This window comes from Callionymus lyra, chromosome 17 (genome assembly GCF_982586985.1).
Source record: "Callionymus lyra chromosome 17, fCalLyr1.hap1.1, whole genome shotgun sequence".
Classification (NCBI taxonomy): Eukaryota; Metazoa; Chordata; class Actinopteri; order Syngnathiformes; family Callionymidae; genus Callionymus; species Callionymus lyra.
Window position 1 is genome coordinate 16,107,377 of NC_141834.1, and position 23,593 is coordinate 16,130,969.

General features: G+C 31.8%; 3 protein-coding genes across 3 annotated transcripts; 2 read left to right on the forward strand and 1 right to left on the reverse strand.

Annotated features, from left to right (window-relative positions):
• Positions 1-1,630: 1,630 nt before the first annotated feature.
• LOC148062798 (uncharacterized) lies at positions 1,631-5,668 on the reverse strand. The gene is made up of 5 exons (XM_087813273.1): positions 5,458-5,668; positions 4,430-4,549; positions 2,194-2,250; positions 2,025-2,129; positions 1,631-1,971 (listed from the first exon to the last, which is right to left on the reverse strand). Exons 1-5 carry the CDS (start codon positions 5,602-5,604, stop codon positions 1,852-1,854), a joined length of 549 nt encoding a protein of 182 aa, XP_087669399.1. The 5' UTR covers positions 5,605-5,668; the 3' UTR covers positions 1,631-1,851.
• A 221-nt stretch (positions 5,669-5,889) lies between these two features.
• LOC148062799 (uncharacterized) lies at positions 5,890-9,258 on the forward strand. Its single transcript, XM_087813229.1, has 6 exons — positions 5,890-6,048; positions 6,146-6,244; positions 7,005-7,061; positions 8,753-8,842; positions 8,895-9,032; positions 9,095-9,258. The coding sequence occupies exons 1-6, from the start codon at positions 5,899-5,901 to the stop codon at positions 9,122-9,124; spliced, it is 564 nt and encodes a 187-aa protein (XP_087669355.1). The 5' UTR covers positions 5,890-5,898; the 3' UTR covers positions 9,125-9,258.
• Positions 9,259-10,918: 1,660 nt separating this feature from the next.
• Positions 10,919-22,319, forward strand: ptdss1a (phosphatidylserine synthase 1a). Its single transcript, XM_087813056.1, has 13 exons — positions 10,919-11,252; positions 12,935-13,026; positions 13,765-13,809; positions 13,887-14,011; positions 14,071-14,229; positions 14,307-14,458; positions 15,809-15,950; positions 17,886-17,998; positions 18,070-18,135; positions 19,281-19,380; positions 19,448-19,516; positions 19,594-19,657; positions 21,347-22,319. Exons 1-13 carry the CDS (start codon positions 11,071-11,073, stop codon positions 21,421-21,423), a joined length of 1,386 nt encoding a protein of 461 aa, XP_087669182.1. The 5' UTR covers positions 10,919-11,070; the 3' UTR covers positions 21,424-22,319.
• Positions 22,320-23,593: the final 1,274 nt, after the last annotated feature.

Here is a 23,593-nt window from a genome sequence, read left to right on the forward strand (position 1 = left end):
ATGAAGGGGAAAAAAAAAAAGACACACACTGACCTGATATATATATATATATATTTGTTCGTGAACATATGTTTTTATATGTAGTTTATTGAATATTGTTAGTCAATGTTTCTTTATTTGTAAAAACATATCATATTTTGTTATTTATATTTTTATTTAATCCTAGTTTACAGGTTCATTTACACATAACATGATCATTTGACGCTAAAAGGTGTAGCCATACTTGTTTTTCCTTATAAAATATACCAATTTTGCAGTAGAGTCAGTTCTCTTTGGACTCGTTTAGAGAGAGGATCTAAAACTAAATAAAAAAACATTTATTTTCTATTATTTCTTTCTTAAAATACATTACAAACATATATACAATTTCATCAGTAAGTGGTGAAGTATATGTTTTTTATATATATATATATATATATATATATATATATATTGGGACTTGGAGGATAGTTATATTTGTGTGAATCTATACTTTTCTACTTTTTATATTTCCAGGGAATTTTTTTTTTTTTAAATATATATTAATGTGTTTAAAGTAGATTATACGTATTATATACATTCTTTTGTGCATTTTATTTAGGGAGGTTTTTCTTCCCTATATTAAAAAAAAAATGTAGCCATAATTCCTTGTAAAAATATGTTCATATATTTAAAGTTATGATTATACTTGTTATATAAATTCTTTTGTGAATAAGTTTAAAAGAATGTTGCCCTATATTTAAAAAAAATTGTAGCCATACTTATCCTTCCTTGTAAAAAATATATTTATTTATTTATAGTTGAGATTATACTTATATAAATTCTTTCGTAAATAAGATTCAAAGATTTTTGCCCTATATTTTCAAAAAACTGTAGCCATACTTATCCTTCCTTGTAAAAATATATTCATATATTTAAAGTTTAGATAATACTTATTATATACATTCTTTCGTAAATAACATTAAAAAATGTTGCCCTATATTTTCAAAAAATTGTACCCATACTTATCCTTCTTTGTAAATATATATTCATATATTTAAAGTTAAGATTATACTTAAATTAAATGCATTCTTTTGTAAATAAGATTCAAAACTTTTTTGCCCTATATTGTCAAAAAACTCTAGCCATACTTATCCTTCCTTGTAAAAATATATTTATAGTATACTTATATATATATTCTTTCGTAAATAAGTTTAAAAAAATGTTGCCCTATAATTTCAAAAAACTGTAGCCATACTTATCCTTCCTTGTAAAAATATATTTATATATTTATAGTATACTTATAAACATTCTTTCGTAAATAAGTTTTAAAAAATGTTGCCCTATAATTTCAAAAAACTGTAGCCATACTTATCCTTCCTTGTAAAAATATATTTATAGTATACTTATATACATTCTTTCGTAAATAAGTTTTAAAAAATGTTGCCCTATATTTTCCAAAAAGTGTAGCCATACTTATCCTTCCTTGTAAAAACATATAGTTATCTGTGTGAAACCATTTTTTTATTACGAACTATATAAGTAAGGCTGACAGAATTCACATTATATGTTGTTTTTTTCTATAACTTTATTTTTACACTTGTTCATTTTCACCTTTTTACATTTTAATAAGTTCATTTTCTTCATTTTTTTTGTGGCCCTAGTAATTGTAGCCATACTTGTTTTTCCTTGTCGAATATATGCAGTTTCAGTTTTTTATTATGAAGTTTAATTTTCTTTTTACAATACAATGAAATCAAATATTTGACATAAAGCAAAAACAAATATTGACTCAAGCTGACGACAAACAAAAATGTATTTATTAATATGTATTAAAAATATCTTAAACTGGTTCTTAAACTACAAAATAAAAGCGCAGGATTGTCATTAAACTCATGACGATGCAGCAGCAGCTCTGGAGCGTCTGGATCGTTCTTCTCTGGAGAAGAAGAAGCAAAGAAGGCTGGAGATGAAGGTCTCCACCAGCAGGAGACAGAACTCCAGACACTCCATCTACCAGGAGAAAAAGATTTCAGCGAAGAAAAGAACGTCGTGACGCGGCTCACCATGAAATACTCGTCTTTCTGGGGAGGGTTAGCGAGGTCGGCGACCATCAGAGCCGCCGCCACCGACGCCACCACCACGCAGCCGGCGTTCAACACCAGGGAGCTCTGGAGACAACGACCTTCAGTCGGACACGACCAGGAGGAAGAAGAAGAAGTGAAGTCGACTCACGTGCAGCAGGCCTGGACGACGCAGCAGCTGGTTTGAGACGCAACCTGTGAACGCGAACTACACACAAGTGAGGCGTCAATCAAATAGAAAGTTTAGATAGATTTGCGTGAAATAAACCAAATAATCAAACGTGTCATTTAAATGTATTTAATTCAAGTTATGTATAAAAAAAAAATTAAATTTAAAGAACAAAAAGTTTAAAAAGATTTGCATGATTTAAACCAAATAATAAAACGTGTCATTTAAATGTATTTAATTCAAGTTATGTATAAAAAAATATTAAATTTAAAGAACAACAAGTTTAAATAGATTTGCATGATTTAAACCAAATAATCAAACGTGTCATTTTAATGTATTTAATTCAAGTTATGTATAAAAAAATATTAAATTTAAAGAACAACAAGTTTAAATAGATTTGCATGATTTAAACCAAATAATCAAACGTGTTATTTTAATGTATTTAATTCAAGTTATATATTAAAAAAAATATTAAATTTAAAGAACAACAAGTTTAAAAAGATTTGCATGATTTAAACCAAATAATCAAACGTGTCATTTTAATGTTTTTAATTCAAGTTATGTATAAAAAAAATATTAAATTTAAAGAACAACAAGTTTAAATAGATTTGCGTGAAATAAACCAAATAATAAAACGTGTCATTTTAATGTATTTAATTCAAGTTATATATAAAAAAAATATATTAAATTTAAAGAACAACAAGTTTAAATAGATTTGCGTGAAATAAACCAAATAATCCAACGTGTCATTTAAATGTATTTAATTCAAGTTATATATATAAAAAAAATATTAAATTTAAAGAACAACAAGTTTAAATAGATTTGCGTGAAATAAACCAAATAATAAAACGTGTCATTTTAATGTATTTAATTCAAGTTATATATAAAAAAATATATAAAATTTAAAGAACAACAAGTTTAAATAGATTTGCGTGAAATAAACCAAATAATCCAACGTGTCATTTAAATGTATTTAATTCAAGTTATGTATAAAAAAATATTAAATTTAAAGAACAACAAGTTTAAATAGATTTGCATGATTTAAACCAAATAATCAAACGTGTTATTTTAATGTATTTAATTCAAGTTATATATTAAAAAAATATTAAATTTAAAGAACAACAAGTTTAAAAAGATTTGCATGATTTAAACCAAATAATCAAACGTGTCATTTTAATGTATTTAATTCAAGTTATGTATAAAAAAAATATTAAATTTAAAGAACAACAAGTTTGAATAGATTTGCGTGAAATAAACCAAATAATAAAACGTGTCATTTTAATGTATTTAATTCAAGTTATATATAAAAAAATATATTAAATTTAAAGAACAACAAGTTTAAATAGATTTGCATGAAATAAACCAAATAATAAAACGTGTCATTTTAATGTATTTAATTCAAGTTATATATAAAAAAAAAAAAATTTTTAAAGAACAACAAGTTTAAATACATTTGCGTGAAATAAACCAAATAATAAAACGTGTCATTTAAATGTATTTAATTCAAGTTATATATAAAAAAAATATTAAATTTAAAGAACAACAAGTTAAAATAGATTTGCGTGAAATAAACCAAAAAATAAAATGTGTCATTTTAATGTATTTAATTCAAGTTATGTATAAAGAAATATCGCTGGTATATTACATGCAAATCTAATTATAAATTCACAATATTTAACTTAAAAAATACTATAGTGTGAAAAACTTAAGAAATCAACTACTTTTGGCGGATTTATAAACAAACTAAAAAATATATATATATTTTTTTAAAAAAGGTTAAAGAATATTTGTTTATATTTAGATGTATTAAGATATAAACATTAAATTAATGATTCTGGTTTTATTTTTCAATTTCAATCAAAAATCTATATTTTTTTAACTTTTAATAAATTATTTATTATTAAATTATTATAATTATATTAATAATTATTATTTCAAATAAAAAAAATATTGTATTTGTATTTTCCTGTTATATACAGTATATATATTATATATATATTGTATACATTTTTCCATTTGAGTTATTTTTCCGTTTAAAAATATTTACAGTATTATATATATATTATATTATATTTCGATGTTTTTCCTCTGCATTTTTGAACTACATTTTTATAATTTTATTTTTCTTTGTTTTTACCTTTTCCATTCAATAATTGTAACCGTTTTAAATATGAGTGAACTAACATGAATCAAGAAGTATATTTGTACACGTTCGTACCATGAGTCCAGTGACGTAGGAGAGTCTGAACATCGTGATCAGAGACAAGCTGATCTTCGTAGTGAAGGCGAACATCAGTCCGATCCCGACGCTGAAGATCCCGCTGGAGACCTGCAGCGTCTGAGGAGGAAACTAATGTCAAACCTGATCCAGTTGAAACACATTTATCTACAAGATCAGGTTCAAAATGTGACTTTTCGTCTCCGAAGGTTCTTCAGAATTAAACTCAAACATTTGCTTCTTATGAAGTCAATAACCTAAGTCCAAACATAATTGTCTTAATATTTGGTCATCAATCCATCACTGAATCATGTTACAATTTTCAACTTAAATCAAACAATTTTCAACTATAATCAAACAATTTACAACTATAATCAAACAATTTTCAACTATAATCAAACAATTTCAACTATAATAAAACAATTTTCAACTATAATCAAACAATTTCAACTATAATCAAACAATTTTCAACTATAATCAAACAATTTTCAACTATAATCAAACAATTTTCAACTGTAATCCAACAATTTTCAACTATAATCAAACAATTTTCAACTATAATCAAACAATTTTCAACTATAATCAAACAATTTTCAACTATAAACAAACTATTTCAACTATAATCAAACCATTTTCAACTATAATCAAACAATTTTCAACTATAATCAAACAATTTTCAACTGTAATCCAACAATTTTCAACTATAATCAAACAATTTTCAACTATAATCAAACAATTTCAACTATAATAAAACAATTTTCAACTATAATCAAACAATTTTCAACTATAATCAAACAATTTCAACTATAATCAAACAATTTTCAACTATAATCAAACAATTTTCAACTATAATCAAACAATTTTCAACTGTAATCCAACAATTTTCAACTATAATCAAACAATTTTCAACTATAATCAAACAATTTCAACTATAATCAAACAATTTTCAACTATAATCAAACAATTTTCAACTATAATCAAACAATTTTCAACTAGTGAGTTTCCTCAGTCATGGGTTCAAGACTCACCGCCAGCTCCGCCGTGTGTTTCCTCTGCAGCTGGTTCAAAGGTCCTTGAGGGACCGGCACCATCTCCTGGGCTTCGTACCTGCAGCCCGTCCTCCAGCTGCCATCGTGCAGCGCTCGAATGCTAACGTCCGCCGCCGCCGCCGCCATCTTGCTGCTGAGGCTGCTGTCCAGGGTGTCCCTCCCTCGCCGTTGTGCTGCTGTCCAGGGTGTCCCTCCCTTGCCGTCTGACAAAAGGGACGTAAAATAAAATGTAACGATGCGTGAGAGAGAGGGGCCACCTTCACACCTCCACTTCCTGTCTCGGGGTGCGACTGTGAGTGTGGTCTGCTATTGGTCGGACACGTGGTGTGTGGGGGGGGGGGGCGGGATGGGGGAGGCGAGGGTGAGTCGTGTCACACTTGTTACTCTCTCTCGAGGCGACAGAATCTTCTCTCCCCCACCATGACGAGGAACTCGTTCGTGACGGACAGGTCCATGGTCATCTCCATCCCGACCCAAGGTCATCAGGGGGCGTGGCCGGACACGTTCCAGTGTCGCTTCCTGGACTCGCACAAGGTCCTGGTCCACAGCGGGAGACCCGGATCCGTGGGGGTGAGCAGGAGGAGAGAGAGAGAGATCCCCCTCTCCCCCCGGAGATGCTGCTTCACTTTTTTTTTTTTATCATTTTTGTTTGTTCTTGTGGGTCCAGACGGCTCAGGTCTGCTGTGGAGTCTTCCTCCTCGTGCTGGTCCTGGTCCTCGGTCCGAGAGAACTGATCTACTGGACCTACATCATTGCTGCCGTACTGGTGAGACTCGAGGGTTTGAAACCACGTTTTTTTTGTGTCTCTGTTGATGTGATTTAACTTCCAGTACATGTTGATGTGTTTCTTCCAGTACATGTTGATGTGTTTCTTCCAGTACATGTTGATGTGTTTCTTCTAGTACATGTTGATGTGTTTCTTCTAGTACATGTTGATGTGTTTCTTCCAGTACATGTTGATGTGTTTCTTCCAGTACATGTTGATGTGTTTCTTCTAGTACATGTTGATGTGTTTCTTCCAGTACATGTTGATGTGTTTCTTCTAGTACATGTTGATGTGTTTCTTCCAGTACATGTTGATGTGTTTCTTCCAGTACATGTTGATGTGTTTCTTCTAGTACATGTTGATGTGTTTCTTCCAGTACATGTTGATGTGTTTCTTCCAGTACATGTTGATGTGTTTCTTCTAGTACATGTTGATGTGTTTCTTCCAGTACATGTTGATGTGTTTCTTCCAGTACATGTTGAAGTGTTTCTTCCAGTACATGTTGAAGTGTTTCTTCCAGTACATGTTGATGTGTTTCTTCCAGTACATGTTGATGTGTTTCTTCCAGTACATGTTGATGTGTTTCTTCCAGTACATGTTGATGTGTTTCTTCTAGTACATGTTGATGTGTTTCTTCTAGTACGTGTTGATGTGTTTCTTCTAGTACATGTTGATGTGTTTCTTCTAGTACATGTTGATGTGTTTCTTCTAGTACATGTTGATGTGTTTCTTCTAGTACATGTTGATGTGTTTCTTCCAGTACATGGTGACGGGTTTCGTGTCCTTCGCCACCAGTCGTGTTCCGAACATGATGGTGGTGAGTTGATGAAAGTTTTACTTCTATTTGAGTCAAATGGTGTTTTCTTTTTACATCTTTGTAACAATATTTTTATTTATACTTTATTACTTTATATCTTTATTTACGACATAAATAGGTCAATAAATCCCAATATTTATATGCAGTTTAATGCATATATTTTAAAGGAAATTAAAAAGAGTAATTAAAAATCGATCTAACAATTTTCAACTATAATCAAACAATTTCTAAATTTAATCAAACAATTTCTAAATTTAATCAAACAATTTTCAACTATAATCAAACAATTTTCAACTATAATTAAACAATTTTTAACTATAATCAAACAATTTTCAACTTTAATCAAACAATTTTCAACTATAATCAAACATTTTCAACTATAATCAAACAATTTTCAACTATAATCAAACAATTTTCAACTTTAATCAAACAATTTTTAACTATAATCAAACAATTTTCAACTATAATCAAACATTTTCAACTATAATCAAACAATTTTCAACTATAATCAAACAATTTTCAACTTTAATCAAACTATTTTCAACTATAATCAAACATTTTCAACTATAATCAAACAATTTTCAACTATAATCAAACAATTTTCAACTTTAATCAAACTATTTTTAACTATAATCAAACAATTTTCAACTATAATCAAACATTTTCAACTATAATCAAACAATTTTCAACTATAATCAAACAATTTTCAACTTTAATCAAACAATTTTCAACTATAATCAAACATTTTCAACTATAATCAAACAATTTTCAACTATAATCAAACAATTTTCAACTTTAATCAAACTATTTTCAACTATAATCAAACAATTTTCAACTTTAATCAAACTATTTTCAACTATAATCAAACAATTTTTAACTATAATCAAACAATTTTCAACTATAATCAAACAATTTCTAACTTAAATCAAACAATTTTCAACTTTAATCAAACAATTTAAACCAAATAAAACAACTTTCAACTTTAATCTAACATTTTTCAACTTTAATCAAACAATTTAAACCAAATCAAACAACTTTCAACTTTAATCTAACATTTTTCAACTTTAATCAAACAATTTTCAACTTTAATCAAACAATTTTCAACTATAATCAAACAATTTTCAACTTTAATCAAACAATTTTCAACTTTAATCAAACAATTTTCAACTATAAACAAACAATTTAAACCAAATGAAACAATTTTCAACTTTAATCAAACAATTTTCAACTTTAATTTAACAATTTTCAACTATAATCAAACAATTTTCAACTGTAATCAAACAATTTCCATCTTTAATTTAACAATTTTTAACTATAATCAAACAATTTTCAACTTTAATCAAACAATTTTCAGCTTTAATCAAACAATTTTAAAGTTTTTAATTTCCCTAAACAAGGCAAATAAACAAAATGTATAATTTCACTACTAAAAAGTTCTCAAAATATTCTATATTCTTATATTTTAATTATTTCAAGTATTTTTAATAATTGCATCTAAACATAAAAATTAATTTAAAATATAAAAAAAATAGTTTTTAATGCATTTATTTTGTGTTTTGGACTGGATGGATTTATTTGAACATATATTTAAATATATATTTATTTTGTGGAATTCGGTCATTTATTTGTTAAAATATTGAGACAAGAAACGTTTGAGCCTCAAGGTTTCAAATGTTTAACGTGTTTTTCAGACCAAACTGTCGCTTTTCCTGAACCTGGTCTGCGTCCTCCTGTCTGTGCCCTTGGTTTGCGTCCGCGTCTCCTTCCTCCACCCTACCGACGTGAGTCAACCGAACGATTTATGAAGTAAGGATTTAAAGCTTCTCTCTCAAGGTCGTCGTCACGTCGTTGAAGGTCAGTATCGGCATCCAGGCTCTGATTTTGAGTGTCATGATCCTGGAGGCCCTGGTGTCTCTGTTCTCCATCTACTGGATCAACAAGGTCGTGTGCAAAGGACACTTCAACTCTCTGGTGAGTTTCCTCCTCGTCGTCTGGTTTGAAGAAACAACCACATGTGTGTCATGTGTTCGCAGCCCGTCGTCCTGCTGAAGCGAGGAGACTGAGTGTTGTGGTCCCAGCACTTCCTGCACCTCCACGTCTGTGGTTCGAATGTTTTCACTTGAATTGATCATGTTTTACGTTTTGATAAATAAATGTTTATACGGAATCATGATAGATGTTGAGGAGCAGAGGTTCTAATCCGAGTCTCTCCCTGACGACTGTTCACTTGACTCACAGAGGGGGTCAAAGTTCAGTTGGTCTCGCCCGTTTTCGTCTTTTCCTCTGTGAATAGATTTTTAACACTTCGTCACTGACTGAAAGTTGTTGAATTTTCAACTACATTCAAACAATTTTTAGCTTTAATCAAACAATTTTCAACTTAAATCAAACAATTTTCAACTTGAATCAAACAATTTTCAACTATAATCAAACAATTTTCAACTTGAATCAAACAATTTTCAACTTAAATCAAACAATTTTCAACTATAATCAAACAATTTTCAACTTGAATCAAACAATTTTCAACTATAATCAAACAATTTTCAACTATAATCAAACAATTTTCAACTTGAATCAAACAATTTTCAACTTTAATCAAACAATTTTCAACTTGAATCAAACAATTTTCAACTTTAATCAAACAATTTTCAACTATAATCAAACAATTTTCAACTTGAATCAAACAATTTTCAACTATAATCAAACAATTTTCAACTATAATCAAACAATTTTCAACTTGAATCAAACAATTTTCAACTATAATCAAACAATTTTCAACTATAATCAAACAATTTTCAACTTAAATCAAACAATTTTCAACTTAAATCAAACAATTTTTTGCTTTAATCAAACAATTTTCAACTTAAATCAAACAATTTTCAACTTTAATCAAACAATTTTCAACTATAATCAAACAATTTTCAACTATAATCAAACAATTTTCAACTATAATCAAACAATTTTCAACTTAAATCAAACAATTTTCAACTTAAATCAATCAATTTTTTGCTTTAATCAAACAATTTTCAACTATAATCAAACAATTTTCAACTTGAATCAAACAATTTTCAACTATAATCAAACAATTTTCAACTTAAATCAAACAATTTTCAACTTTAATCAAACAATTTTCAACTATAATCAAACAATTTTCAACTTGAATCAAACAATTTTCAACTATAATCAAACAATTTTCAACTTAAATCAAACAATTTTCAACTTAAATCAAACAATTTTCAACTATAATAAAACAATTTTCAACTATAATCAAACAATTTTCAACTTGAATCAAACATTTTTCAACTTGAATCAAACAATTTTTTAGCTTTAATCAAACAATTTTCAACTTTAATCAAACAATTTTCAACTTCAATCAAACAATTTTCAACTATAATCAAACAATTTCCATCTTTAATTTAACAATTTTCAACTATAATCAAACATTTTTTTAACTATTTGTTTCAACTTCACTGTATTTATGTCCATTAATCGATTATGTGTCACGTGATCATTTAGTTAAAAACCCATTGAACGTTGAGAAACACGTGATCTAAACATTGTCCAGTTGAAAAAGTTAATAAAGTTATTTTTAAAACCACTGGTAACAACAAAGTTTAAAAAAAAACATATATTTCGTCACATTCTTCGGGATTTAACCCCAAACAAATCCTAAGAACGCGCGGGATCTGGGGGTCATCGAGGCTCTTTAAAGGTCATCGGTGAAAACAAAACAGCACGTGATGTCGCCCCCACTCTTCCGCTCGTAGCCCCGCCCCCTCTCTCCGCCTCCACCAATCACAGCGCGCTCCCGAGGCCGCTACTCCTAGGTGTGGAGAGAACCCGTGATGACGTCACGAGGCGGCGGCGGCGGCGTCAGTGTGTTCAGTCGGTCAACGATGTCGTCTCGTCCTTCCTTGTAAGAAAGAAACTTTGAATCCGGTCCTGGGTCAGTTCTGGACCTGGAGGGTGTCTCCCCCCCCCCTGAGTGCTCCTCCTCGCCCCTCCGGACATGGCCTCGTACCGCGGCGGCTCGCACACCTTGAGCAAGGATGACGTGAACTACAGAATGCATTTCCGGATGATCAACGAGCAGCAGGTGGAGGACATCACGCTGGACTTCTTCTACAGACCTCACACCATCACGCTGCTCACCTGCGCCGTCCTCGCGCTCATGTACTTCGCCTTCACACGGTGAGCTAGCTGCTAGCTTAGCATCGCTAGCACCCCCGAGGCTAGCAAGAGATGCTGGAGCAGCGTCTTGTTTTTTTTTAAGAGGAAAAAAAAGAAAATAAACCATCATTAACTTTATGTAGATGTCGTTAAATTAACCAAGTAGTTCGTGTGAATGGGTTATGTTAGGATTCGTTACTATTTAATTTATTTTTTGTTGTTATTTACGACACACACAAAAAAAATCGGTTGTACTTTTTTTCCAACTGTATTCAAAAAATTCTTATTTAAAGGTATTAACAATATTTTCATCTGTTGTACTAGTTTCAACTGTATTCGAACTATTTTCATCTGTAATCAAACACTTTTCAAATATAATAATTAAAAAATCCATCTCCATTCAAGTCATTTTTAATTTATCACAATATTTTCAACTATATTCGAACTATTTTCATCTGTAATCGAACAGTTTTCAAATATAATAAAACAAAAATCCATCTTCATTCAAATCATTTTAGTTTATCACACTATTTTCAAGTTAATTCAAACTATTTTCATTTGTATTCGACCTCTTTTTAAATGTATCATACAATTTTCAATTGCATTTTAACAATTTCTTACAGCTTCTAAAGAAATGTCATCTTTATTCAAACTACTTTCATCTGTCATCCTATTTTCAGATATATTCCAAAGATTTCTTACATTATTCAAACTATTTTCATCTGTTAACATACAATTTTCAAATATATTTATAAATAAACTGTAATGAAAACATCTTCTATTATATTCCAATAATCTCCATCTGTTTTGTAAACTATTATTAACTGTAAGTCAAACGTTTTTTAAATGCATTTAAACTATTTATTATAGTATTCAATCAATTTTCAATGGTAATAATTATATTTGTAACTATAATTGAACAGATTTCAGCTGTTTTCCAACAATATTTAACTGTAATGATACTATTTTCATCCTCTATCTTCTATCCTTTCTTCCTGTAATAAAAACAATGTTTAACTGTTATCTACAATGTTCAAATCAAATCCATCTGTATTCAAACACGTTTTAACTGTAATGCAATACAATTTTTCCATCTTATTCAATCCTTTTTTAACTCTAATAGTACTATTTCAATCTAGCGAGTACTATTTCAGTCTTCAAACAATTTTCGATCTTTAAATGCTACCAAACAATGCATGAAAAGTATATACAAAACAATACATTATTTTGAACTGAATGTACCTTCAACACTTATTAAATTAAAACAACAATTGCTTTTACATTTTCATGTTCCTGTCAACTAATCTCATCAAAGTAAACAAAAAACATGAAATAGTACCTTTTTAATTCAATGTTTATTCTACAAACAGTTGACATAAGTGGCTGCAGGAGCGACATATCGCCACACCTTACAGATATGATGGATCAGGGCCAGTGTTTTCATCTATAGTTCCCAGACCAGGAATCAGGCAAATAAAAACGAGTCCAAAAACACCTCACACTTCTTCAGTCTTGAAAGATTCCTGGACTTACCCAACACAGTTTAAGACACAAAGAAGTTTTGACACAGGAAGTAACAGCTTTTTTTTTTTTTTAAACACTATAGCTTCGTGTTATTTCACTTGTTTATTCGCTGTATTATTTTATGCACTTATACATGGTGGTTTGTGAATCTAAAGTTCTTCACTCGTTTGCTTCTCCAGAGATGACGGGAATCATGACAGCAATGTGTGGGTGGGACTGATCCTGGTCATCTCCTTCTTCCTCATCATCAGTGTTTTAGCGTTTCCTAACGGTGAGATTTCACGTGGATTATCATCTTCATTTAGATATTAAAGAGAGTTATTTAATGTTTTCTTGTTGCCTTCTGAGGTACATTTTGGTTTTTTTTACTGTATTTAGGTGTGTTAGAAAATATTTATACATTTAAGTATCACATTCTTTTTTTCTTTCACTATATAGTGTGGATATTCAACAGCACTGTTTCGTTGTTTTAATCAAATACAATGAATACTTATTCCTTTCAGATCATATTTTATATTAATCGAAGTTATTTATATATTATATTTAACCATACTTAATATTATTGTTTATATTTCAAAGAGTTTGTTTAAAACTTGGCTGCAGTCATTACGTCCTTAGCAGCTAAAGGAACAATATAATCTAGTTAGATCCCAGCATTGACTGGGGACGAGAGGATACAGTCGACTCCCAACAGCTTTTAAAGCTGATGTTTGGACATATTTTGTTTTTCAAAACAAATGAAAGCAGTTAGTCGTGTGGTCTATCAATTCTGCAACACCAGAGTCAAGAGTTCGACAATACTACAAATATATTCTTGTTACTACAATGTTGTAATATAGCGTATTGTTTACCCTGTATTGCGATGTGTAGATTCTTACCAATACACACTCCTTGTTTATGTCAATTTCATCAAATCAGATTGTAAAATCTAGTGATGTTGATCAAATATACTTATTAAAATACATGAGTATGTACATTAGTCGTTAAACCTGCCATTTTGTTGCTACAGGTCCCTTCACTCGACCACATCCTGCAATATGGCGGATCGTTTTCGGTGAGTCTAGTCGAGAATTATTTTTTCTTTGGAGGACACGTGTCGCATCATTGTCGTTCCTCTGGGCTTGTTTCCAGGTCTGAGCGTCCTGTACTTCCTGTTCTTGGTCTTCATCATCTTCCTGAACTGGAAGCAGGTCAAGCAGCTGATGTACTGGCTGGATCAGAACCTGCGCTACGCCAAGAGGGAGGCTGACGTCATGGTGAGCGTGACCACCATGAATCCACATGATTCATTTGTTTACGCGTGTCCTTCCTCCAGGAATACGCCGTCAACTGCCACGACATCACCTGGGAGAGAATCCTCAGCCATTTCGATATCTTTGCCTTCAGCCATTTCTGGGGCTGGGGCATGAAGGCCCTCTTGATCCGGAGCTACGGCCTGTGCTGGACCATCAGTATTACCTGGGAGCTCACTGAGGTACTGCAGCACTCGCTGACCCTTTCCATGCGTCTTGTTTTCGCTACATGTTCTTCTCTGGATCTTCCACCTCCAAGCTCTTCTTCATGCATCTGCTGCCTAACTTTGCGGAGTGCTGGTGGGACCAGGTGATTCTGGACATCCTTCTCTGTAACGGGGGTGGAATCTGGCTCGGGATGACTGTATGCCGCTTTCTGGAGATGAGGACGTACCACTGGGCCAGCATCAAGTACGACGACACCCGTGTAATCCCTAGAATAGTGTTGTGGAACCCGAACACACAGGGGTCAAAAATGTGCCTTTAAATGGACGCAGGTTATCTATAAATAACCATGATTAGAACGAAAACAAATGCAAAATATAAAAATGGCGACATAAGAAAATAAGATGCAGTAAATTTGTTATCACTGATAATTTATCTGATAATTTGTCATGATACTTGATGAACTATAATTGAATAAGTTTACTATGGAAGTGTATCAGTGCCATCAATATTTGAATGGTTGGATATAACTTTATTTTATTGTATTTATTTTTTTATTTAATAAAGAAATATATATATATATATTTGAAAATAATTCAATTCAACAATGTGTATAACACAAGGTTACTCCTTTTTAATAATTGTATCCAAAGAAAACTCAAAAAGGACTTTTAGATTATCGGCTTTTATAAAAAAAAAATCCAAAATTCAAGGATAGGCTCGACTGTTCATTGTCTTTCAAAACCAGCACAAGCTCCCTTTGGGTAAATGATTATCTTTAAAACGGACGTGAGGTTTTTACAAGCTAGTCTTTGAATTAAAACCTTTGTTTATGGTCTTTAAACTTCACTTCCCCGTGTGAAGAAAAGAGATAAAGACATAAAAATATATTAGTGTCATCAAAATATATAAGGGTTGAGTTAAACATTTAAAATGTTGTATTTGAACTATTTTAATTTAATTTATAACGGATAAAACACAGAGTTTATTATTCTAATTCCATTTTTTTTCTAAAATCAATATTGTTTTAATTCACAGAGTGCTGAAAACAAATGTATGTGTGGTATCCCTTGTGCTGTCTCCGGGTCAAGGTGAACGACCTCTCCAGCTTCCGAAAATACATATGCACTGGTGGAGGTCGTTCACTTTGACCCGGAGACGACACAAGGGTTAAAAAGTTGGTATAAAAGTACCACTAGACAAAACCAAACGAGCACCGAGCTACCAGATCGAAGTTTAAAGCCAATCATGGTTCTACTATTATGAAGTTAATTCATTAAAAACTGATTTCATGAAATGCATTCTTTCAAAATAGAAATAATTTAATCAAATTAAACTATTCAATGCTTAAAACATCTTAAAATCAACTGTTGAATTCAACTGTTCAATATTGTGATTGTACCAAAATACTTCCACGGTTTCCTCTGATCGCGCTCTCTCTCCTCTGCTGCAGCTCAGGTCGACCAGGTTCACAGTCAATCAACCTCTTTCTAAATCTGCACCTCAATGATTCATGCGCTCCCCTCCGCTGACTCTGCACCCACACAATGTGACCTGTCAATCACACTTTTGTAACACCCGTCTCTTGCCTTCCAGAGACATCCACACCACCACGGGCAAGATCAAACGAGCCGCGCTCCAGTTCACCCCGGCTAGCTGGACATACGTGCGCTGGCTGGATCCCAAGTCCTCCCTGCAGCGGGTGATGGGGGTCTATCTGTTCATGATCATCTGGCAGGTGGGTTTGCTTCAGGGTCGCTCTGATTTACTCGTCTTTAGCGGTGATCCCGTGAGCTGCCGCCGTGAATCCTGGGTAATCTAGTTAAAGGCTTCTCTGCTGAAACGTGAAACCACGAGGATAAATGCATAATGCAAGAGTTCTCCCGTGACCGACCTGGAGTGGATTACGAGGCTCGCGTTAACACTTGTTATGGTTTATGCAAAAAGGCTAAACACTTGAGTCGGGTTGAATTTTCTGCATCAACTCGTGTGATGTTATTGTTGCTGGTTCTTTTACTACACTTCAAATGTTACATGAGTTGCTATTATAGTGCCAACATTTTTTAATTCAATTAAAAAAATGTATTATTTGGCCATAATATCAAACTCTTATAATTATTCATTTTTAAATGTTCACATTTTTGTATTAAGTTATTAAAAAGAAAAATCAACATTTCAATATATAAATAATCTAATAATAGAAAAATAGAAAATGATATGCTTAAAAAAAAACAATTGCATTTCAATTAAACAGGTTTTTATTTGTTCAGGCTTTTCCTTGATTTTCTGGAACTCCTGTTGTGTTATCAGTTTTATCTTGACCTTTAAAGTATATACTTTATTGAATATTGTTTGACCCTGTTTGACCCTGGTCACCTTACCTACTTACTTACTTAAAGTTTCAACATTTTTAATGTTAAGTTAAACGATTCAATAATTTGATGTCACAAATACTGTATATAATTGTCATTTTTATAGACTTTAAACAAGAAACTAGCCTTGTCAAAACCTTGAATCCATTTTTATAAATAATAATCAGTTTTAAAAAGTCTCAATGGACACTGAAAAACTGTTATCTATCCTTGAATTTTGGAGTTTTCTTTAAATGCAGATGATCTAGTAAAATGAAAAATACATGAGTGAAAATAACAAGTACTTAGTGATTCAGTTTTCAAACAAATTTCAGCTGTACTCATACATTTTTAAATCTTTATTTAAACTATTTTAAAGTGTAATCAACTGTAAAAAAAAAACAAAACAGGTACTAATCCATCAGGCATTGGTTTCCAGGCCGCTCCTAAAGAAAATACATTATTCTCTTCTATTGTTTACTACTGTCTGAAAGGTTTGTTTGAAAAAAGATGGTATTTTCTCTGAAGTAACTTTAGTTTGTGACTCAGTTTCAGTCGAAATTACTCAAGAAATAAACCTGTAAACCAGTGAAAATTAGTGAAACTACATGATTTATTTTGAGTGTTTTTATCTGGAGGTCGGTGAATATAATGCTGATGTTCAACCGGTTGAACCTCTGATCATGTGTTCAACAAGTTAAATTCATGACAAAAAACATTTGCTTTTTTTTCTTTTGGAACCACGTGGTCAATGAAATGTGCAGCTTTTCTAAATGTCTTTGTGAAAACTCTTCGTTATGAGTTTTTAACACAATTTACTAAGAATTATTTATTCATTTTTTGTGGCTTTTCCACTTTGAACGAACAAATAAAAGCCTCATTAGTTTAAAACCACAAAAATAAAATCTCTTGAAAAGAGTCTGAATAACTGATTTAATGCGGAATGTTATTCACTTAACTTACTTTATCTTATTTAAATCATTTAGTTAAATGTTAAATCAGGCATTTTGAATAAAGAGCGAACAACTTGCACTCAGGTTTTTCTAACCTGTTTTAAGTATTTTTGTGACGAAACAAGCCGTGAGATACAACTATGTCGTCTCGCAGGAGCTTCAACTGTTGCAGTGCTCAATGGAATACCAATCATTTAATCTTAGAATGAGGCCAAATGTCGTGCCTGTCGACCTCTGACCTCCTCGATTTAGCGCTCCGTGCCAGTATAAGAGTCGTGACACGTTCACAAGACGACACGGGAAAAGCGTGACCTTCAAACGGTGGCTGGATGTCAAAGTGATTCTAAGCGTGTCGTGGTGTCTTCACAGCTGACGGAGTTAAACACCTTCTTCCTCAAACACATATTTGTCTTCCCCGCGAGTCACGCACTGAGCTGGTGTCGGATCCTGTTCATCGGCATCATCACGGCCCCCACGGTCAGGTACGGCAGCGCCGGGGTCACGTCCTCCGTCGTGAGGTTTGAAGGTCGTTGACACGTTTGTTCTCCTGCAGACAGTATTACGCCTACTTGACGGACACGCAGTGCAAGAGGGTCGGGACTCAGTGCTGGGTGTTCGGGTGAGTCATGGATCTGGACCAACATCATCAGAACATTTAACCATGTCTTGTAGTGTAAGCTTTGAATTACATTGAGAATAATTCAATTCGATAATTTATATATTAAAAGTTAAACTTAAAACAACAAACAAAAAATGCATAAAAAAAATACTAAGTTTTGAAAACCAATAATTCCAAAATAATGTTTCGTAATTTAATATTTTTTAATACGTGTTCAATTCAACTTTAAAAATGTCAGTATAATTGTGTCACCAGAGAATATGGTTCGAACCCGCCATGATTTATTGACACGTCAGCGCTTCATGAGTCGTCACATGATCGTGTGCGCGTCGTATGATTGGCCCAGAAGTTGGATCAAGTGGCTCGGTGCTCTGTTGGTTTTGTCTGGTGTCTCTATTATACCAATATTTTTATAATGAATTCAAGAGACCACTTATTAAAAACTATGAAATTATGAACATTTATTTTTTAATTATTGGAATTAAAATATCAAACTCTATGTGTAAAAATAAATAAATAATTGATTAGTTTTGAATTTTTTTTTTTTATTAGATTATTTAAAAAAAGAATTAAACTTTTGAATATAGAAATTATAGAATTGTTATTATTATTGATTATTATCTTATTATTCAATAAGAAACAAACTTAACCTTTATACAAACATTGATTTTATTTTTAACAAATCTTTAAATAATAAAATGGAATTTTCTCTATTAAAAAATGTCAAAGCTTGAAAAATTCAAAGTTTTTCACATTTTAAATTCTATTTATCTTATATTCTAAGTATTTCATAAAAAAAATTGTTATGTGCTCTTGCTTATTGTACTTTTTTCCTTTTCACCTGCTTTAAACTAACATTTCCCCTTGTGGGACTAATAAAGGAAAATCTATTCAAAAACATTAAAATGTATTAAATGACATTTTATTATATTAAAACTGTTCAAAAAACGAATTTAAAATCATATATATGTTTGTTGTTTAAAACATTGTCAATGTTAATATTAAATATTGTGATAACTGTGATTAAAAACATTCCTAAACTCTCAGTCTCTGGAGTTAAGAACGTAAACGATCAGATCTTCGTGATTGTCCAGCGTTTTTGAACGATCTCATCTTGAAACATCTCCTCACTATGACTCTCTCAGAGCGATCGCCTTCCTGGAGGCGTTGGCCTGCGTCAAGTTCGGTCAAGACTTGTTCTCCAAAACTCAAATCCTCTACGTGATCCTGTGGCTGCTGTGTGTGGTGAGACCTGGTTTAACTTCAACCGACAACCACTGGTGTGACTGATGAGTCTCCTCGTCTCCTGCAGGCCTTCATCACATTCCTGTGTCTGTTCGGGATGGTCTGGTCTGCTGAGAACTACGGATCCAAAGGAAAGGTATGAGATTAGCTCTGGTCATGTGACCGCGTCGGTGCCTCGTGACACTCGGTTCTGATCCTGACGTTTCCTCGCAGAACTTCTCCGACGGCGACGACAGCAGTTACGCTGATTTTCCAGATTATTCTGACGGATTCAAAGGTACTTTTGTGACTTTTTATCGTTTGTTCAAGTGTTTCAGCGGCTTCAGAATAAAACGTGTTGAGTTTAACTAATCTAATGTTGAAACTTTTATTTTGAAATATGGTTTGCATTTTATCACTTCTATATTGTTTTTATTTTTTTATTTTTTATAATTTAATAAGCATTTAAAAATATTAATTAATCTTTTATTTGTCATAGTTTGATTGTTGGATGGACAGTAAACTAGACTGGTCCTGCAACACAGACCATGTGTATAAGAAGGTTCAGAGTAGACTGTACTTTCTGAGGAGGCTTCGATCATTTAACATCTGCAAGAAGCTCCTCTGCATGTTCTACCAGTCTGTGGTGGCCAGTGTCATGTTCTATGCTGTGGTGTGTTGGGGTGGAAATGTGTCCAAGAGGAGTGTCAACAGGTTGGACAGGTTGATCAGGAGGGCTGGCTCTGTGGTTGGAATGAAGCTGGACTCACTGGTGACAGTTGCTTAGATGAGATCACTGAACAAACTACTGTCCATCATGGATGATGACAGTCATCCTCTGAACACTGTCATCAGTGAGCAGAGAAGCAGAATGAAGCACGAATGCTCCTACCCAGGTGCAAAACAAATAGACTCAGGGACTCATTCATCCCTCGGGCTATTAAATTGTACAATTCTGAGTTCGGGGGCAGGAGTGGAGTGAAAGTATCTGGATGTTCTGTTCCATGTTAGTCTTTGTATCTTTGTCTTTGTTGTTTTTCTTTCCTTGACCTATGTTCTTTGTCTTTGTCTTTAGACTTAGATTGTGTCATCTTGTTCTTCCTCTTTATGTTCTTCTTATTTTATTTTTTATGTATTATTTTTTATTGTTTATGAAAAATTGCTGGCTATTGGTAAAAAACAATTTCCCAAAGGAGACCTCCTGAGGGATCAATAAAGTTTTACCTTACCTTACCTTACCTTACCTTATATTATTTTCCCAATAATTCAAAAATACATTTTTTTAATTAAATATTTTTCTTGTTTAACCTGTTGAATTAAATAAAATAAATAAAGGTTGTTTTTGATATTCCAATAATAATATTTAATAAATGTTTCAATTATTGTAATGACAAAATGAAACGAAAAAATAATTAATAATAATTCATTGTAAATATTTTAGTAAATTATCATAAACAAAATGAAAAGCTTTCAATGTACAAATTATCATGAATTAAAAAAATTAAAATCAAACTTTAAGGGAAATGTTATATATATGTTTTATTAAATGATTAAAAAACAAATTATTTTGAATTAAAAAAATGTGAAAATCAAAATAAAATAAAATGTATAAATATATTTTATTAATTTATTAAAAAAAATACAATTAAACCTTTTTTAATAAACAAATTATTTGGAATTAAAGAAAATTTGAAAATTCAAAGAAAAAGAAAATATTGTAAATATTTTTAAATTAAATTATCAATTAAAACCTTACAATATACAAAAATAACTAAATCAATAAATAAAAACAATCCAACCTTTCAATATAAAAATTATTGAAAATAAATTTCAATGTAAACATTTAATAATAAATGTTTTTTTCAATATAATGCTAATAAAACAACAACATTTCAACAAAATTGCTTTAAAGTTTGAACATTTGAAAAGTTAGATTCAGGTTCAATGTTCTGGTGACACTGATGATGTTTTCAAACGTTTGTTCCAGACGAGAGTGAAGCCGACAGTCCTCGACCCCGGCGTCGAACCAGAGCACAAAAGAGCTCCACTGTCAACGGCCAGTAGAAAACACTCCTCAGATCAGTGGGGTCGACTCGCGGGGTCAAACGGTAAAGATGGGTTTCTGTGGAGAGTCTGTTGACGAAGAGGTCAAAGGTCATTGCAAACCTTCAGATGCAAGGTCCGGTTAAAAAAAAAAACGCGTCCGTGCCGACAGGGGGCGACAGAGGCTGGATCACGACATGAGCCTCGGTGTGTCGAGATAAAGAATCATTTCATGTTTTTTGTTTGAAGTGGTTGAAGGTTGACGGCGGATCAAAGCGCACACATACACATACACACTCACACTCACACTCACACTCACACACACACACACACACACACACACACACACACACACACACACACACACACACAGTCGTAGCACTTTCTTGTCATTCGTAAAAGTATTTCTGTGACTCGTCGTGACCTGAAGTGATTATTGTTTCATCACGTGTACACACTTGCATGACTGTCTACTAACATGAACAACAACCATATGTTGGTCTTAAACACACACTCCAGCGCACGCACACGCACACTTCAGTGGCAGTGTCGTCATTCTCGTCTTTCACTGTAACTTTTATATTCACCCTCTGTGCCTGTATGCATGTGAATGTTTTTTAAACTCTATGCTTTAGTGTGTATTTGCCCCCGAGTGCTTTTTTTTTTAAGTCGTTTATCTATCTTTTTTTTGTTGCACTATCAGCATCATCTCGACACAAACACACACACACACACACACACTCGACAAATCAGACTCTGACCTCGACTGCATCCACGTGGAGACGCAGTGAGCTGGACATTCAATTTGGTACCAACGTGTGTGTGTGTGTGTTTAAATTTGCAAAAACTCTTGAAATATTTGTGTTTTTCTTCTTTTTCACTGTGAATTGACATTAAACTTTTACATTTTCTTGTAACTTTGCCTCTTTTTTTCAAGAGATCAGTGAATCTATTTAGGTGATGTGATGCAGATAAAGATCAGTGCAATCTATGTGACGGGTTTCAAAGCTCAGTCCAGGGTTTAACTTTAGGAAAACTAGACATTTTCCAATGAATGTTCATATGGAAACTACTATAATTGTACATCGTTAAAAAAAATGAAGGGGGGGAAGTTATGGTTAAGAAAAAACATGAGGGCTGTTTTTAAACTAAGCAGTTAATGATTTATATTTGTATTAAATATCAAATGATTATTTATTTTTAAATCTATTAAATTCTCTTTTCTTTTTTATAAACACACTGACCTTAAATACTTTTTTTATTCCTCGTCCATTCATTATGTTGCATCTAATATTGTATAATTGTATTAGTTTATTTAAAATCCTGCTTTAAAAATATACATTTTTTCTTAAGTGTTTTGAATTTGTTTATTTATTGCATTAATTTTTTTGTTTAATTGATTTTACTTTATAATATAACATTGAAAATCACATTTCAATCTCTTCTTTTTATATTGTATTTTATTCTATTCGCTTAGATTATTTCTAATTGTGCAGTAAAATACTTCCTTAACTGTTCTTATTGTAATATATGATTTTTTTAAACTCTTTATTGGCATTTATGTTTTGGTCCCTTCATTTTACATTACACAATAACATTGTATATTCATTTATTTCTTTGTTTTTCATAACATTGTAAATGTCTAATATATATTTAAAAACTGAGATCTTAGCAACGACTGAACACTTAAAAAAAACTCTGATCTCTGATGACCGATATTTGATCGCCGCGGCGACGACTCCGGGCTCAGATATCACTCTGAACTCGAAGCAACATGACAGACAGAAACAGCTTCTCTGAGGCTCAACAACCAAGTGTTTGAAGCCGACGCTCGTGAGGAAAATGAACCGTTGATCCTAATCTTGAACAATCCGGACAGGTATGTTAGTAAGTAATATTTGTAGAGCGTTTTTATAGACCAGGTTCATGTATATTCATTCTGGGATAGAAAAATGTTTGATGCAAAAATGTTGAATATAATTATTTATTTTCAAAAGTGTTGAAAGGTGAGATGATATGGAAGTATTGAAAGAAATATAGAAATGTTGTTTTTTAATCAATTATTTTATTACATTATTTAATTCACTCATTTATATATATTGAAATTGAACTGAATTTGTTTTTATTGAATAATGTATTTACATAATTTGTTTATTAAAAGGTTGAATCTATTTTATTTTAAGGAACTATA

Excerpts from the sequence above, each read along its gene's own strand:
- ptdss1a (XM_087813056.1), top strand. The coding sequence starts at position 11,071 with ATGGCCTCGTACCGCGGCGGCTCGCACACCTTGAGCAAGGATGACGTG. Across the intron at positions 13,027-13,764 it reads TGTTTTAGCGTTTCCTAACG|GTCCCTTCACTCGACCACAT; the intron begins GTGAGATTTCAC and ends TTGTTGCTACAG. Across the intron at positions 18,136-19,280 it reads ACTCAGTGCTGGGTGTTCGG|AGCGATCGCCTTCCTGGAGG; the intron begins GTGAGTCATGGA and ends TGACTCTCTCAG.
- LOC148062798 (XM_087813273.1), bottom strand. The coding sequence starts at position 5,604 with ATGGCGGCGGCGGCGGCGGACGTTAGCATTCGAGCGCTGCACGATGGC. Across the intron at positions 2,130-2,193 it reads GTCGTCCAGGCCTGCTGCAC|AGCTCCCTGGTGTTGAACGC; the intron begins GTGAGTCGACTT and ends CGTTGTCTCCAG. Across the intron at positions 1,972-2,024 it reads AGAAAGACGAGTATTTCATG|ATGGAGTGTCTGGAGTTCTG; the intron begins GTGAGCCGCGTC and ends TTCTCCTGGTAG.
- LOC148062799 (XM_087813229.1), top strand. The coding sequence starts at position 5,899 with ATGACGAGGAACTCGTTCGTGACGGACAGGTCCATGGTCATCTCCATC. Across the intron at positions 6,049-6,145 it reads GGAGACCCGGATCCGTGGGG|ACGGCTCAGGTCTGCTGTGG; the intron begins GTGAGCAGGAGG and ends TTGTGGGTCCAG. Across the intron at positions 7,062-8,752 it reads GTGTTCCGAACATGATGGTG|ACCAAACTGTCGCTTTTCCT; the intron begins GTGAGTTGATGA and ends CGTGTTTTTCAG.